This window comes from Pelodiscus sinensis, chromosome 22 (assembly GCF_049634645.1).
Source record: "Pelodiscus sinensis isolate JC-2024 chromosome 22, ASM4963464v1, whole genome shotgun sequence".
Taxonomy (NCBI): Eukaryota; Metazoa; Chordata; order Testudines; family Trionychidae; genus Pelodiscus; species Pelodiscus sinensis.
The window spans coordinates 20,444,220-20,458,480 of record NC_134732.1 but is presented as its reverse complement, the minus strand read 5'-3'; the positions used below and the strand labels follow the sequence as shown (position 1 = coordinate 20,458,480).

At 55.7% G+C, this 14,261-nt stretch overlaps 1 protein-coding gene and 1 long non-coding RNA gene across 4 annotated transcripts in view; one reads left to right on the top strand and one right to left on the bottom strand.

Moving 5' to 3' along the window:
* The window catches only part of MRRF (mitochondrial ribosome recycling factor), a 20,507-nt gene extending 18,858 nt beyond the window's left edge, over nucleotides 1-1,649 (top strand). For all 3 annotated transcript variants that reach the window (XM_075905395.1, XM_075905394.1, XM_014572362.3), the window contains exons 6-7: nucleotides 56-215; nucleotides 1,247-1,649. In XM_075905395.1, the coding sequence (XP_075761510.1) occupies nucleotides 56-215; nucleotides 1,247-1,324 (238 nt within the window). In that variant the 3' untranslated portion in view covers nucleotides 1,325-1,649. The remainder of the gene's footprint in view (nucleotides 1-55; nucleotides 216-1,246) is intronic.
* LOC142819319 (uncharacterized) overlaps nucleotides 1-14,261 on the bottom strand; it is a 24,391-nt gene extending 10,130 nt beyond the window's left edge. The window contains exons 1-2 of the long non-coding RNA XR_012897172.1: nucleotides 13,693-14,261; nucleotides 13,149-13,314 (exon numbers count right to left, since the gene is read on the bottom strand). This is a non-coding gene — a long non-coding RNA (uncharacterized LOC142819319). The remainder of the gene's footprint in view (nucleotides 1-13,148; nucleotides 13,315-13,692) is intronic.

The window sequence follows — 14,261 nt, the reverse complement described above, 5'->3', positions numbered from 1 at the left end:
TAGATCAGCTATGTGCTGTGCCTAATGCCTTTTCCCTTTGCTTCTCCCGGCTTAGGGTAACAAGAGAACACCGGGAAAGCCTGGCCAAACTCGCCAAACAGCTTACGAACAAGGCTAAGGACTCCTTGCGAAAGGTCCGGAGCAACGCCATGAACCACGTGAAGAAGGCCAAGAGCACAGTGTCCGAAGACACCGTTAAGATGATAGAAAAGCAGGTATTTTTTCCCCGTTGGGTGTGTTCCTTGACGATGGGGAAAACACCATCAGGGAGAAGCTAAAGCTGGGCCAGATATGGGTAACAAAGTGGAAATTTCCAGAAACCCGTGTTAGGAGCTGGGTCCAGGGGGCCGTTTTGAGAGGGCAGAGGGCCTACCGCCGTGTGTACCGGGACACGACTTGTTCTTCCTCTCACACTCCGGCAGCGAGATGAAAGTACACAACTTGTCACATACTCCTCCCCTCCCCAGCCCGGAGTGAGGCACATGCCGGCAAGCTGTGTATTGTCCCCTCTCCCTGAGCGTGAGGGGAAGGGGAAGCAGAACAAGCAGCGTCCCGATACACATGGCTGGAGCCCTCCCAAAATGGCACCTTTGCCCTGGCTTTGAGGGGAGCCTGGGGCTGCGGGAAGCATGGCCCCTTTTTAGCGGGTTTCTTTTCTTTAACGAGTCGTAACTGCTGCAAATCGGCGTTTCCACTTTACCGCTGGGAAAACAGACACCAGAGCTAGGGTTAGACATCAGGAGAGCCTGGTCCTGAGACATGCATGCTCAGACCAGTCCGTGTGCACCTGTTACCATGTTGGTGGCAAGACGCATCTGTCGGGGGCAGGGGGAGGAGGGGCGGTTGTTAACAGCTTGTAAAATAACAAGCAGGCCTGTGGCACCTCAGAGACTCACACATTTATTAGCTTTCGTGGGTAAAACCCACTTCATCAGACCTGATAAAGGTCATGGCCTAATAAATGTGTCTCTCCCTGAGGTGCCACAGGCCTGCCCGTTTTTACGGTTACAGACTTGCAGGGCGGCCCCCTCCTGAAGCTTGTGAAATATGTGTCTGATCTTCCACACGCAGTCAGTTGGCTTCTAGTCTTGGTTCCTCCAGGAACAGGCCATTGACTTCAGAGGAGTGACTGGGTTTACACAGGGAGCAGAATTGAGCCGGGGCTTTGTGCTGGGGAGCAGAATTGAGCCGGGGCTTTGTACTGGGAATTGCCCGTGTAACACAGGGCCCTGTGACATTGCTCCAGATCCAGCAAATGGCAGACGACGCTACCACAGAGATGGAGAAGCTCCTGGCAGGGAAGACCAAGGAGCTCCTCAGCTGAGTGAGCGTGGACAGACAGTCACTACGGACGGCAGAGCACCGCCGACCCAACGCTCCGGGCTTGGGCCTAGCAGCCGCGTGCGACAGGCCAGGCGGACTAGCTCAGACCTCACGAGGCTGCAGTTGCTCAGGGGATGGGCCATGGCCGTGGTTGCGGTGGGGGAAGCCAGTCGGCGTCTCCCTGATTCAAGCAGTGACAAAGGAATTCGGATTAAAGAAGCTTCAGCGGAACTGAGGGACACGGGGCGGGGTGGCTCTTAGTCGTCACTCTTCACCATGGCCACAGCAGCTTCTCTGCCACTGGCATTAAAGCACCAATTAGTGAATGTTTGTCCCCCTTGCAGAGCTTTCTTACACCCCCTGCCATGAAATTCCCATTAGGGCCTGTCTACACTAAGCTCCCTTGCTCTGGTGTAACTAGGTCCCTGTTGCGAAGTGGGGTTAGACGGGGCCTAAAAGGCAACCGCAGCAGCAGGGCCATTTGGCCCTCAAGTCGGCAACTCCGCAGGTGTCTCCCCCAAGGGGCTTGGCTGAAATTTGTGCCCTGGCCAGGGACGCAGTGTAGCTTTGGCCCAGTGGGACCAGAGGGCTCAAAAAGCCCAGAGCTGGCGATAGCCTGAGTCCAGTCACGCGGCGCAGAAGGCTGGCCTGGCAGGAGCCTCCTTTCCCAGAAGGCCCGGTGTACCACTCAGTTCTGAAGGCTCTGCCGTCCTTTGGGGGAGCCGGCAGCCCACGCGGACTCAGGGGTGAGAGAGGAAATGGGGAGGGGGCGGCTCTGCACTCCTGGAAGGGGGGGGGCCTTGGGTGCAAAGAGGCAGGGTGGGGCCAGGGCCAACCAGCATGATGTGCTGTCCAGAGCGCGCCACGCCATCCCCCCAGCCCTCCGAACCACACGGAGCGTGCAGCGCGGTGCTTCGGCGGCCATTTAACGAGCCCAGGCCTCTGCTGCATGGTGACAGCCAGGAGCCCTGCATCCCTTTGAATCGCCAGGGCAACGGTCCCCTTTTCTCCCCCTCTGCCGCAGCCTGGACCCCAGCTATCCCTCACCCTCAAGCTGGGCGAAGAAAGGGAAGTGCCGAAGGGGAACTCGCCTGCTCCTGGCCCAGCTGTGCACCAGGCCGTGGTGGTTCAGCTACAATACAATCAGAAAGCAGTGTTCAAAACCAGCCCTGGCCGTTCCCGCTCACTCCAGTCCCTTCCCGTCGCAGGAGGGTTGGCGTAAGGCTCGCTGGCTGCTGGGCACGGGACAGCTCCGCGTGCAGCATGCCAGCCGGGACAGCTCACTGCACAGCCCAAATCTCCATGTGGCTGGACGCGGCCGTGGTGACGGCTGCCAAACCCACGAGCTCGGGGGCTTGTCGTGCTCACTGATAGGCTCGGCTGGTCCTTGGCCCAGAGTGCTCCTGAGCAGAGAGAGGCGTGTGTGTGTGGGGGGGGGGGATTTCTGTTGCCTGGGTTGTAGCAGTTTCCTGAATACAGAGATTTGAAACTCCAGAGCTGTTAATCCAGCAGCTTTGGCCAGCACTAAACTCGCCTGAAGAGAACTTGAAAGCGCAGCGCTAGAAGCCTCCCGAAAAGCCACGTTCTGCGCCCCGCCCCTGGCTGCAGGATTTCCAAAGGAAAGCGTGGCCCCGGTGTGGAGCACAACTTGCGCTAAGCGTCGGGTGCTTTGTAGCAGCCGCCTGCCCCTCATTAGCAGCAGGTACTTCCTAAGAACACAGTTTATCCTCCTAAACAGAGGAAATAGTGAATTATGGAGTAACCCAGCTCCAAAGGGCGTTTGGGTCTGAGTTCTCTGTAGCCTTTAAACAAACAGCCAAGAAAAAAAAGTTATTTTGTGCACAGACCAGGGGGTGGGGGCGGGACTGAAAGATTTTCTAGACTTGGGCCCCACATGTCAACAATTTCTCTGCTTTGTGTATTTTGGCCGAAAGCGTCTCTCATGATAAATGAATAAAGGAAAACGGGAAGCCCAAGGCGGTTCCACGGCTCAGCAAATTGCTTTCAGCTGATTACTTCATTTCTTTTGACATTTATCAAATAGTTTTGGGGTGGGGGTTTTTTTTTTTTTTTTTTGCCAGTCACCAAGGTTGCCCCAACAGAAGAGCTCCCCTCAGACCTGCACCGACGTGACTGCGGGGAATGATGAGCATGCTCAGAGCCGTTTTGAGGGGAAGCAGGTGTGGTGGTTTAGCAGGACTTGGGTAACCTACACCTCGACTGGGGGGGTGTGCGCTAACCCATGGAGTGGCACTGACAGAGGAGGAGTTTGCTCAGCAGCTGTAGCTAGGAGCCAGGTGGCTTTTAGCTCAGGCTGAGGAGGCTTCTTATGGGGCGGGCACCTCCCGCCTGCCCCCCCCCCCCCCACGGCACCTCCCCCCGTCTCCCCCCACGGCACCTCCCCCCGTCTCCCCCCACGGCACCTCCCCCCGTCTCCCCCCACGGCACGTCTCCCCCCACGGCACCTCCTACTGGTCGTTCCAGGAATCAGCGCTCCTGCCTCAGAGCGCCCTCTGCTGGTCGGTGTCCCAGCCTCTGTGGCTGGTCATCTGCGGGTGCAGCGCAGTGTCCCTTCCTGGTCACGGTGTCCTTTCCTCCTCAGGCTGTCCTAGGTCAGGGCCGGGTCCTCCTCTCCCAGGAAACCCCCAATTTCCCTACACCCACCTTGCCCCAGTGACCCAGTGCCTGTCGTCATCTAGCCCCTGCCACAGGGGCAAACTACAGCCTGAAATGGCCCACTCGGCATTGGCAAAGGGGTGTGGCTCTGCCGCCTCTTCCCAGCCTGGCAGTCCCCCTGCCGCTCTGGTACTCTCAGGCCTTGCTTCAGCCCCAAGCTCTCCAGCTCTGCCTGCCTTTCCCCAGCCCTGCTCCGTCTCAGGAAACCTCTGGCTCCCCAGCTGGCACAAGCGTGGGTCTGTCTCCACCTCTCCAGGAGCCCTTATTTATACAGCCCCCGCTGGGCCCTAATTGGCTAATATCTGCCTCAGCTGTGGGCTCTGCTCTCAGCCCAATCCCAGGGCTGGGTTTTAACCCTTAAAAGGGCCCGTGTGGGGCAGACGCCCCATCACAAGGCTCACGCACGAAGCTCCAGGGGTCCCGGTTTTGGGGCTGCCTGTTGCAGAACCCAGCCTGGCGTACCGCCGCCTCGAACGACTGCCCCCTCCTTCGGGGCTGGCTCTGCACACCTCGTGCGCTGTCACACGCAAGAGGAAGCCTGTGAAGGTAGCAAAGGGTGGTAGGTTTGGCTCCTGCCCCCCACACTCTTCCACAGGCCAGGAATGGGGCGCCGGTTGTTTCTGGGAGCCACTGGATGGAGGAACGTGGTGGGCCATTTAGAGATGCACCAGCCCCGGGACCGTAGCATCTGGCTCCCGCTCGTGAACTAAACCCGTAGCACCAAACAATACCACGCAGGCTGGGCGTGGCTCCAGCCGCTTGAAAAGTGACTCCCTCAGCCGGGGTCTGGAAGGCTGCCACCTTCTCGCCAAGCACAGAGGAAACTGGTTCCAGCGACACGGGTGCAGGCCTGCCAAACCTTCACCCGCTGGGGTCTCTTCCGTCCAACTGGACATGCGTAGGCAGAGTCACTCAGCTAAAGAATTTACTAAGCCCCCTGCAGTTGGTTGGGGCTGAGAGTGAAATAAAGAGCGCTAGCTACGCAGGTTAGAGTGAGCAAGCCTCCGCGAGCCAACAGCACCCGTAGTAAAACCGAAAGCACCGAGAGCTTAAAATCTGCTTGAATTCTCCCCGCATAACGCCCTTCCTGTCACTGCAGCTAGGGCAGATTCCCCCGAAACCGGAGCAGAATTTGCCCACTAGAACGGCGACAGCAGGACCGGCATGAACCAAGTGCGCCTGTCAGGATGCAGTGTGCATCCCCTCGGCCAGTCACAGCCGATCAGAGGAAGACCAAACGCTTGGAGTACGGGGGCAGACGCAGTGCTGCACTCTGCAGGCTGCCCCCCGCACATGGATGGCCACAGGCATGTGGGGAGAACTGGCTGACGGGGGTAACTAAGAGCTGTGATCCATGGCACGAGGTCAGCCTCGGAGGCACCATGCAGCACTGCTCCGGCTGGTTTTCAGGACCCTATTTCTGTGGCACCAGCCACAAAGAGCAAGTTACTTGAACATGCTGCAATGCCGAATTTGGGCAGAGCTGGGAGGGCCTCGTGTGGGGGGTAAATCTGGAGTGCCTCCTAGGGAGGAGGGAGAGCAGCGCCAGTTGCTCAGGACCTGATCTTTGGTACGCTTGCATGGTATTTGCACTAGTGCAAAGTGAGTGTGAGACACTACCATTGCAACGTGGCAGCAACTTATGCCCATTTTGTTCTATGTGTGGCTCTACCAAACACAGGCCAATGCCAAGTCTGCGCCCCAGCTTTTAGCTCCGTCCCTGCTCCGGGTTAGGCACTTGGTCCAGGTCTACACTAAAAGGGAAAGTTGAATCAAGATATGCAACTCCAGTTACAACCTTGTTTCGATTCCCCCCTCCCCATCCCCACAGCAAGAGGCCAACAGGCACAAATGCTCCCTTCGACTCCCCTTACTCCTCGCAGAAACAGGAGTACCAGTCGCCAACGGGGGTGCCCTCTGAGTTCAATTTAGTGAGTCTTCACTAGACCCGCTAAATCAAATGCGGGAAGATTGATCGCGGCATTGAGCTTCCATTTAGTGAAGACCTGGCCTGACTAAGTAGCAGCAAAGATGAAATAACGGAGGATCTTAGCAATACAGGGGGAAGTCTCCCTTTGACTTCCATCTCACCCTTAGCGGATAACAAAAGTTGACTAAGCAGGTGCAAATGCCAACAGAGGCATTTTGAGGAAAGACAATCCTGGACAGGCTAGGAGCACTCAGCAATGCTAGGACAGTCCTTGAGTGTAAGAGAACATGATGCTGTTGGCAGCATTGGGCTGACATGGCTGGCCCCGGGGTCTGCTTGGTTGTTCAGCTGCAAATGACAGTGGGCAGCCAGTTAGCTGAGAGGTTGCAATGGAATACAGGGCGTCCCCGCTATACGCCCAAGATACATTCAAAAAAACATGGATGGGTAGCGAAAGGCCAAAGTGGGGAATTTTTTCCCCGTGGATGACTTCCATTTGCGCAAATCGGGGTGGGGTTTTTTTTTTGGCGTGACAGAAGAACGGGGAATGGGAGGACTTAACAAAACAGTTCCCAGAAGCACCAACGATGCTAGGGCGGAACCAACATTTACCAGGGTGACTTAGAGCGGGACCACCCTGTATAGCACGGAAGAGAAGACAGGAGCCAAGCATCACGGGGGTGCCTATTTACCGTCGCAAACCAAACCTCTCCAACAGCCCCACATTGCACCCTTCACACTAGGGCCGTAAGAAATTTAACTGGTTAACTGATAAGCATCAGCTGATTGCTTCCAGTTATAGGTTAAATTGCTGGTGGGGCCAGCAGCATTGACCCACGTAAGCAATTGCACTGTAATCTGTTACACAGTTAGTAAATTTTAACTCTTTTTACATCACTGCTTCAAATCCTGTTTTGATAGCGTCTCATCCCGGCGATTTACGAGTCTGGTCCCTTCCCCCGACCTCCCCATCTGACTTTCAGAGTGTGAACTCAGAGGTAAGGCTTGTGGCTTCCTTTTGCTTGGAAAGAACCCGCGGAAACAGCTGGGAGACCACACGAGTGCCATTCTGCGGAGGCTGCACCGCGAGCTGACGTGTCTTTTCTTGGCTGCAGAAAGGGGCATGGGTTTTAAATAACTTGGTTCCTTTCCCACTCAAGTTACTAAGAAAAGGCAAATGGTAACATTCAGCCCTGTGCAGATGGCCTCACGGAGCCAATATCAGACCCTCACTAGACCAGGACAGAAATCCCCTCCCGTTCAGACCCTCAGAAGATGAGGATTGAGGGGGGACATATGAGTGATGTGGAGGCCGCATAAGAACGGCCAAACTGGGTCAGACCAAAGGTCCATCTAGCCCAGCGTCCTGTCATCCAACAGTGGCCAATGCCCGCTGTCGCAGAGGGAGTGAACAGAACATGGAATTAAGTGATCTTTCCCCCGTCACCCATTCCCAGCCTCTGTCAAACACGCTGTATCCGTGCAGGTGGGGATTCACCCCACAGAGGGACGCCCATGGTCTCGTTTTCTGAGAATCCCTTGGTGCTATTGAATTCGTGGTTGTGGCAGGAGGACCAGACGTGGGTCTTGGAGTGAGGAGCAGGGGAAATTCCAAACCCCCTTTCAAATTAAAAACCCGCCGTGGAGACAACATGCAAACTGGAAACGACACGAGGGAAAAACTCGGAGGAATCTGCAAGCTCTCCACATCCTTAAAAAAAAAAAACCCAACACGGCTCTTTCAAAATAGATGTGATTGGGCTCCTTATGAGTCATCGAGCAGAGCCACCAAGATTGCTCTGCACCGCGGACGAGCCCGGGCGCTGATTGTGAGCTTCCTGGATTTGTATAAACCCGAACACGGATGGCATGTCAGAGTTTACAACTTGCATACATTTTCGACAGTGAGCTTTGCAAAACGTATCCGTGCAATCTCTGCCACCTATATTCAGTGTTGATTAGACACGATTTCTGGCTGGATTTTCAGAAAGCTCAAGTGCTTTTTTAATCACTACAGAAGCTCATTACGGCTTTCCAGTGACTCTTATGTCCTTCAGTTCTCCTTTCAGATTAGAGTCTATAGTCAGATGAATATTGGATGATTTCATTACATACAAATGCAATCAACAGTTTTGCATAAATTTCTCCTCTTTTCTTGAGTTTCAATTGACCTCAGCCCCCGCGGAGGCAGGCGCAATACACATGTAAATGAGCTGGAGTTGCTGCAAAGACCAGGATCCAGAGAAACAAAATAAACTACGGGATGATATTGGAGCTTTTAAGGGAGACCAGAATACTTCCTACAGTCCCACCCAGCAAAACAGCATCTGCCGCGGATGGGAGGTAGGGTCGGCTGGGTTCGCTTTCTGGCTATGGACAAATGTCCGGGAGCGGGAAATACCCAACCCCTGGGCTAAAGGATTTAGTAGGAAGAGTCCAACTAAGACTGCATGGGTGAACAGGCATCCCCCGGAAGGGTAGGTTAATGAGAAAACCACATGGCAGGACTGTAGAATGACATGTAGGCAGAGGTTGAAGAGGCCTAGATCTGAGCAATGGAAGCAAACTGACTCCAGTGATTATTCCACGGAGCGGATTGATCGGTGACTGCTTTATGGAATTTCAACAAGACCTCGGAGGAGGATCCGGCTCTTCTGGAAGGCGATGCAGCCCTGCCAGTGTAACACACACCCCTAGGGTACGCCTAGATTACATGTCTCTGCCGACAGAGGCATGTAAAATAGGCTACCCGACAGTCAATGAAGTGGGGAATTAAATATCCCCGGCTTCATTAAAATAAAAATGGCTGCCGCTGTGCCGGCTCAGCTGATCATCGGCACAGCGTGCGAGTCAAGACGCGGATCGGTCGACAAGGGAAGTCTTTGTTGACTGCTCGCTTATATCTCGTGAAACGAGGTTTACAGGAGCGGTCGACAAAAGCGTTCCCTGTTGACCGATCCGTGTCTTGACTCGCGCGCTGTGCCGACGATCAGCTGAGCCGGCACAGTGCGGCGGCCATTTTTATTTTAATGAAGCTGGGGATATGTCACTGACTATGTCGGGTAGCCTATTTTACATGCCTCTGTCGGCGGAGGCATGTAGTCTAGAGTAGACATACCCCTCGTGTGGTTACTGAGCAATGCAAGTGGTACCTAGACCACAGCAACAATTAAGACCAAGAGACCTCTACAGCATGGGCTGGGAGCCAGCTGGCTTTTAGCTCAGAGGGCAGAGGTTTCTATACCCCGCTTCAGAGGTTCCAGGTTCAAATCCACCTGGTAGTAGTTACACCAGCGTGCGGCAGGCCGGGTTGTCTTGGCAAGGCCCATTTCACCAGGAACTGGGAATGAGAAAGAAAAGGAATGGCTCACATCTTGAGTTTTGTGAAGAGGGGCAGGACTGAAGCTGCAGGTGCTCGAACGCACAGCATGCTCCCATCCCCCTTCTGCCTTCCCAGAATTCCCCACAGCTCTCCGTCCTGTCACTGCACTGGCTGGCGTGTGGCTGAGCACACAGATAAGAACTGGGTCAGACCAAAGGTCCATCTAGCCCAGGATCCTGTCTGCCAACAGTGGCCAATGCCAGGTGCTCCAGAGAGAATGAACAGAGCAGGTAATCATTAAGCGATCCCACCTCTGTCACTCATACAGAGGCTAGGGACACCATCCTGGCTAGTAGCCATTGATGGACCTGTCTTCCATGAATTTATCTAGCTCTTTTTTAAACCCTGTTAAAATTCTGGTCTTCACAACATCCTCTGGCAAGGAGTTCCACAGGTTGACTGTGTGCTGCATAAAGAAGTAGCTCTGCTGGAGAGAACAAGGCTTGCTTGGGGACTGGCTTGGACCTGTCACAATGTCACACCTCTAATGGCTGAGGCCTGGAAAGAAAATGTAACACACCTCCAATGAGCCCCACAGTGCTCTGGGCGGGAGGCTGGCATTGAGAGCCCTGTGTTCCAGGCAGCAGGTACAGCATGGGGACTGCAGGGTGCGCTGTAGTCATCTCAAAGCAGGGGACTGTCTTTTTGGTACTGGCTTGTACTGTGGACTTGTATCATGATAGCCTAAGACAGGGCTTCTCAACACATGGCCTGCAGGTGGGATCCCTTGAACATGGCCTCCACTGGGAACACGCTCCACAACGGCAAGGCGTCTCCCAGGCGGGGTGAGCATTGAAAGACGCAAGCGGACGGGCTGGCTGGAACAGATGGGTACAGGATGTCGGCGTTTCTAGCCCCCAGGGAGGAGGTGCCAGGAGCACCAGGGCATTGTGGGAAAGCGACTTGCATCTATATTTGCATGTCTATGCAACCACACTTAAGTTGCGGCCCTCGGCATGTGCTGTGAGTATCATTGTGGCCCCCGGGGCTTCCAAAGTTGAGTAGCCCTGGCCTAAGACATGCCCAGCGGGGTTACCACCTGGCGGGTATTTGAGCAGCCTGGCCAGTGTTTTTTTATGGATTTCCCAGTTGCCAGAAAAAGAAATTAATCTGCTGGGGATTTTTTTTTTAACCTAGGTCTAAAGGGGCGGGGAACCTTTTTTGGGTCAAGGGTCGCTGATCCACAGGGAAAAAAAAAATCAGTCAGATGCCGAACACTAGGGAGAAGCCAGAAAAAAACCCAAACCCCTTCACTAACTTGGCCCTCGACTGAGGAGGAGAAAGACGCTCCTCACGTTCCCCTCCACACCAGAGCCTAGGAGGGGCCCAGGCTGGTTGGGACTGTGTGCTCCAGTCCCATGTGGGACAGCGGGGGCGCTGGAGGGGGAGCCCTGAGCCTCAGGGGCTGGATCCAGGCAAGCGGGGGACACATCCGGCCCCCAGTCCTTAGGTTCCCCACCCCCATGCTAAAGATTCGCATGATCAATACAATAGGATGCTCAACGCTGCTGCAGCAGCGTCCCCACCTCTGCACTTGAACAGATCCCAGCCCCTGAACGTACAGCAGCTGCGCGCCCACCACCCGGCTTGAGTCACACGAGAGGGAGGAGACAGGGGAGGCACATGAAACCATGGCAGATCAGGGGCGGCGGAGCAAGGGATCCTTCTACATCCCCAGGAAAAAAAAAAAGAAAAAAAGCTTCCATCTAAAACTGCACCTTCCCTGACACATGCCGACATGAAACTGACAACGGGCATGTCCAGCTGGCAAAACGCACTGATAAAACAACCCCCCGTTTGTGATCAGTGCGGCCGCTCATCTCCCCCGTGTGCGCTCTCCCCCCAGTGCTCTTGTAAGCGGCGGTTGAAGGGGGAGTTGCCGTGGGGCTGGGGTTGTACCCCGCTGGCCGGGTGCAGGGAGGGTGGGTTTGTTGCATTTCAAAGGTGGTACCCTAGTGCACAGATGCTCACAGAATCCCTCCCTGCCAAGGCAGGTCCGGCGCTCCGCTCCCTCCACGGACTATGCAGGAAACATGGCTTCCCTGCGGCTAGCGGGGTTCACTTTCCCACGGGAGTCGCTGCCCCAATTGCTCCACGGAGCAGGCAGATGTGTCACGACAGAGAGAGGGGCCAGCGAGGCGGGGAAAACAACGAAGGACGGCGAGAGCCAAGGAGGAAATTCCTACCTGCAATTTAGGAGGCAGGGACGGATTATAGGGGCAGGGGGTTGACCGTGGGGCAGGGGAATGGGAGGGAAACACGGGTGGACAATCCTGCTCCTCTGAGTGTTTTTTGGTTGTTCCCAGCCCTGCGTGTCCAGCCAGTGGGATCCAGCTCTTGCTCAAAGCAGAATGTGGGCTTCGTGGTGCACAGATAAAGCACCTTCTCCATCCGCATCCCACTTCTCGAAGCGGCCGAGGGGCGAGGCTGGCTTGCTCGGGAAGTGTCGCCCGCCCGGCGAGGGGGACTGATTGCCAGCTGTCTGTCCGATTTGGGAAGAGCCCCCCGGCCCCGCGACTCCGAGAACGGCAGCGCTGTTATTCCCACAGGGCAGCAAAAGGATCAGATTGGCACAAAACCATCACGCTTCCGCGGCACAGAACCGCACCGCTGCTCGGGGCAAACATCTGAGCCCCCAGGGGAAAATAGAAACACCTCTTCCAGGGAGAGCTGCAAGCGAGCCCCCTTCACTGGGGTGTCCTAGACACTATAGTGAGGTCGGCCACCTTCCCAGACCAAAGAGCCAAATGACTAAAATTCAGAACGCGGGGTCCCCAAAGAGCTGTCATAATGCCCCTGTGCATGACTGAAAACACACAGCTTCATAGGACCGGTAACTGACATGCTGGTTAACAATAGCACAAAGGAAACGTTGTACTCACAGACTTGATTTCAGGGGTCTTCTGCCACTGCATCTTTTCGCACATTTCTTTGAAGTTTACATCTAACTGGTCAAATCTAGTGCGTTCAGGCTGTCTTCTGTCAATCTTAAGGCAGGGGGCTGGGGATGTGGGGGTGCAGGAGTCAGCGTTGGGTTGTATGAAGGCCTCAGGGCAGAGGGTTTGGGGCAGGTGCAGGAGTGTTATGGCAGGGGACTGGGGAAGTGGGGTACAGGAGTCTGGGTTGGGGTGTAAGGGGCTCAGGGCAGGGGGTTGGGGGGTTGCAGGAGTGTTATGGCAGGGGACTGGGGAAATGGGGTGCAGGAGTCTGGGTTGGGGTGTAAGGGGCTCAGGGCAGGGGGTTGGGGGGTTGCAGGAGTGTTACGGCAGGGGACTGGGGAAGTGGGGTGCAGGAGTCTGGGTTGGGGTGTAAGGGGCTCAGGGCAGAGGGTTTGGGGCAGGTGCAGGAGTGTTATGGCAGGGGACTGGGGAAGTGGGGTGCAGGAGTCTGGGTTGGGGTGTATGAGGGGCTCAGGGCAGGGAGCTGGGGTGTGTGTGAGGTGTGGGAGGTAGCAGCAGTGCCTGGACGAGGGACCAGGCCAGGATCGCCGCAGCTGGATCGTGGCTTCCCCTCCTACCTCTGCCGCCAGCCCTTCCTGCACCCAGGACTGCGGGGCCAGCCCCAGGATCGGAGCCGGGGACAGGACGCTGCCCGACTGTGGCATTGTTGGCACACGGAGCAAACCGCCCGTCACATGGCCCACCCCGGAACCATGCGGCCCGCTCTGGGCTGGCACACGTGGGAACAAGACAGGTAACATTTTATGCTGATGCTCCACCCGAACCGTTGGGGCTACTAGAAACAAAATCATGAAACTGAAAGGACCTATTGGCCAGGAAGCGGGGGACGTGTCGGCACCTCTGCAGGGGGTCGCTCCGTCAGCTCCGAAGCCCTTACCTTTAGAGGAGTCATTTCAGTAAAAACGCTCCGGATCTGGCCTGTCTACTTGGCGACAGGGGCAGGAGGGGAGAGAAACTCTTGGGTTTCTTCTGATGCCTTCACTCGCTAATCGTCTTCACCGATTTTTAATTAATGGGCACGGAGCACTCTGCCACCGTGAACACTGTTGGTGCAATTGACGGCTGGATTAGTCCCATTATACGCACAAATCGCTCGTCTCCAGGCTTCCCGGCCCCCCCGGGAGGTCCCCCCACTGGACATGCCAGGCAGCCCCATTCTGAAGCAATTTTGGTAAAATAAACTCTCTAATCAGGTAAATAATTCCATAAGGTAAATTGCTCCCTTCCCGCAGCGTCCCCCTCCCCCGCCGGGAACCTGCCTCCTTTCAGGGGAATGAACCAGGCCTCCAATTACAGGCCCATCTCAGATTTGAAAACCAGGCTGGGAGAAGCCTGCAGCTCTGAGGACCCCTGGAAATGCAGCATCACAAGAATTCAAGCGTTTAAGCTGTCAGTCGGAATAGGGGAGAAGGCCTGATTACCTGGGGTGGAAACACAGTGTATTTAGGTTCGTGTCTGTTGCAATTTCCTGGCCCCCAGCGTTGATCCCGAATGACTAGTGCTCAGGTCAGGTTTCCACACGGGGTCCCTCAGACACGTGGGCTCCGGTCTCGCTGATCCTGACCTTTGGGCCATTAAGGACGTCCAGGGGGTAATGATCCTGGAGAAGTGGAAACGTACAGCTGCCTGGGGGAAGGGAGGCTCGCCCGCTCGCCGTGGCCGTCCTGCTCCAGCGCGGCGTTCGCCGACCTTTGAAGAGGGGATCGTTGCCTGGCCGTTAACGCAGAGGCCCTTGAGATCTATTCCAGACTATGCCACTGACTCACCGACAGGCCTTGAGCATGTCACCTGTTGAGCACTGCTGGGCCTCAGTTACCCCTTCTATTTACTCAGTTCCTGGCTTGCTTGTGTCTACATCCAGTGACTGGAGCCATGCAGTAAAGGCTGGTTTCTTACCAGTATTCCTGTGCATGCCGCTTGCTACAGGGCCCATGCGATAGAAGGTCCCTCCGAGGGGAAGCCATGCATCAGGCTACCTGCAAGCCTGCTC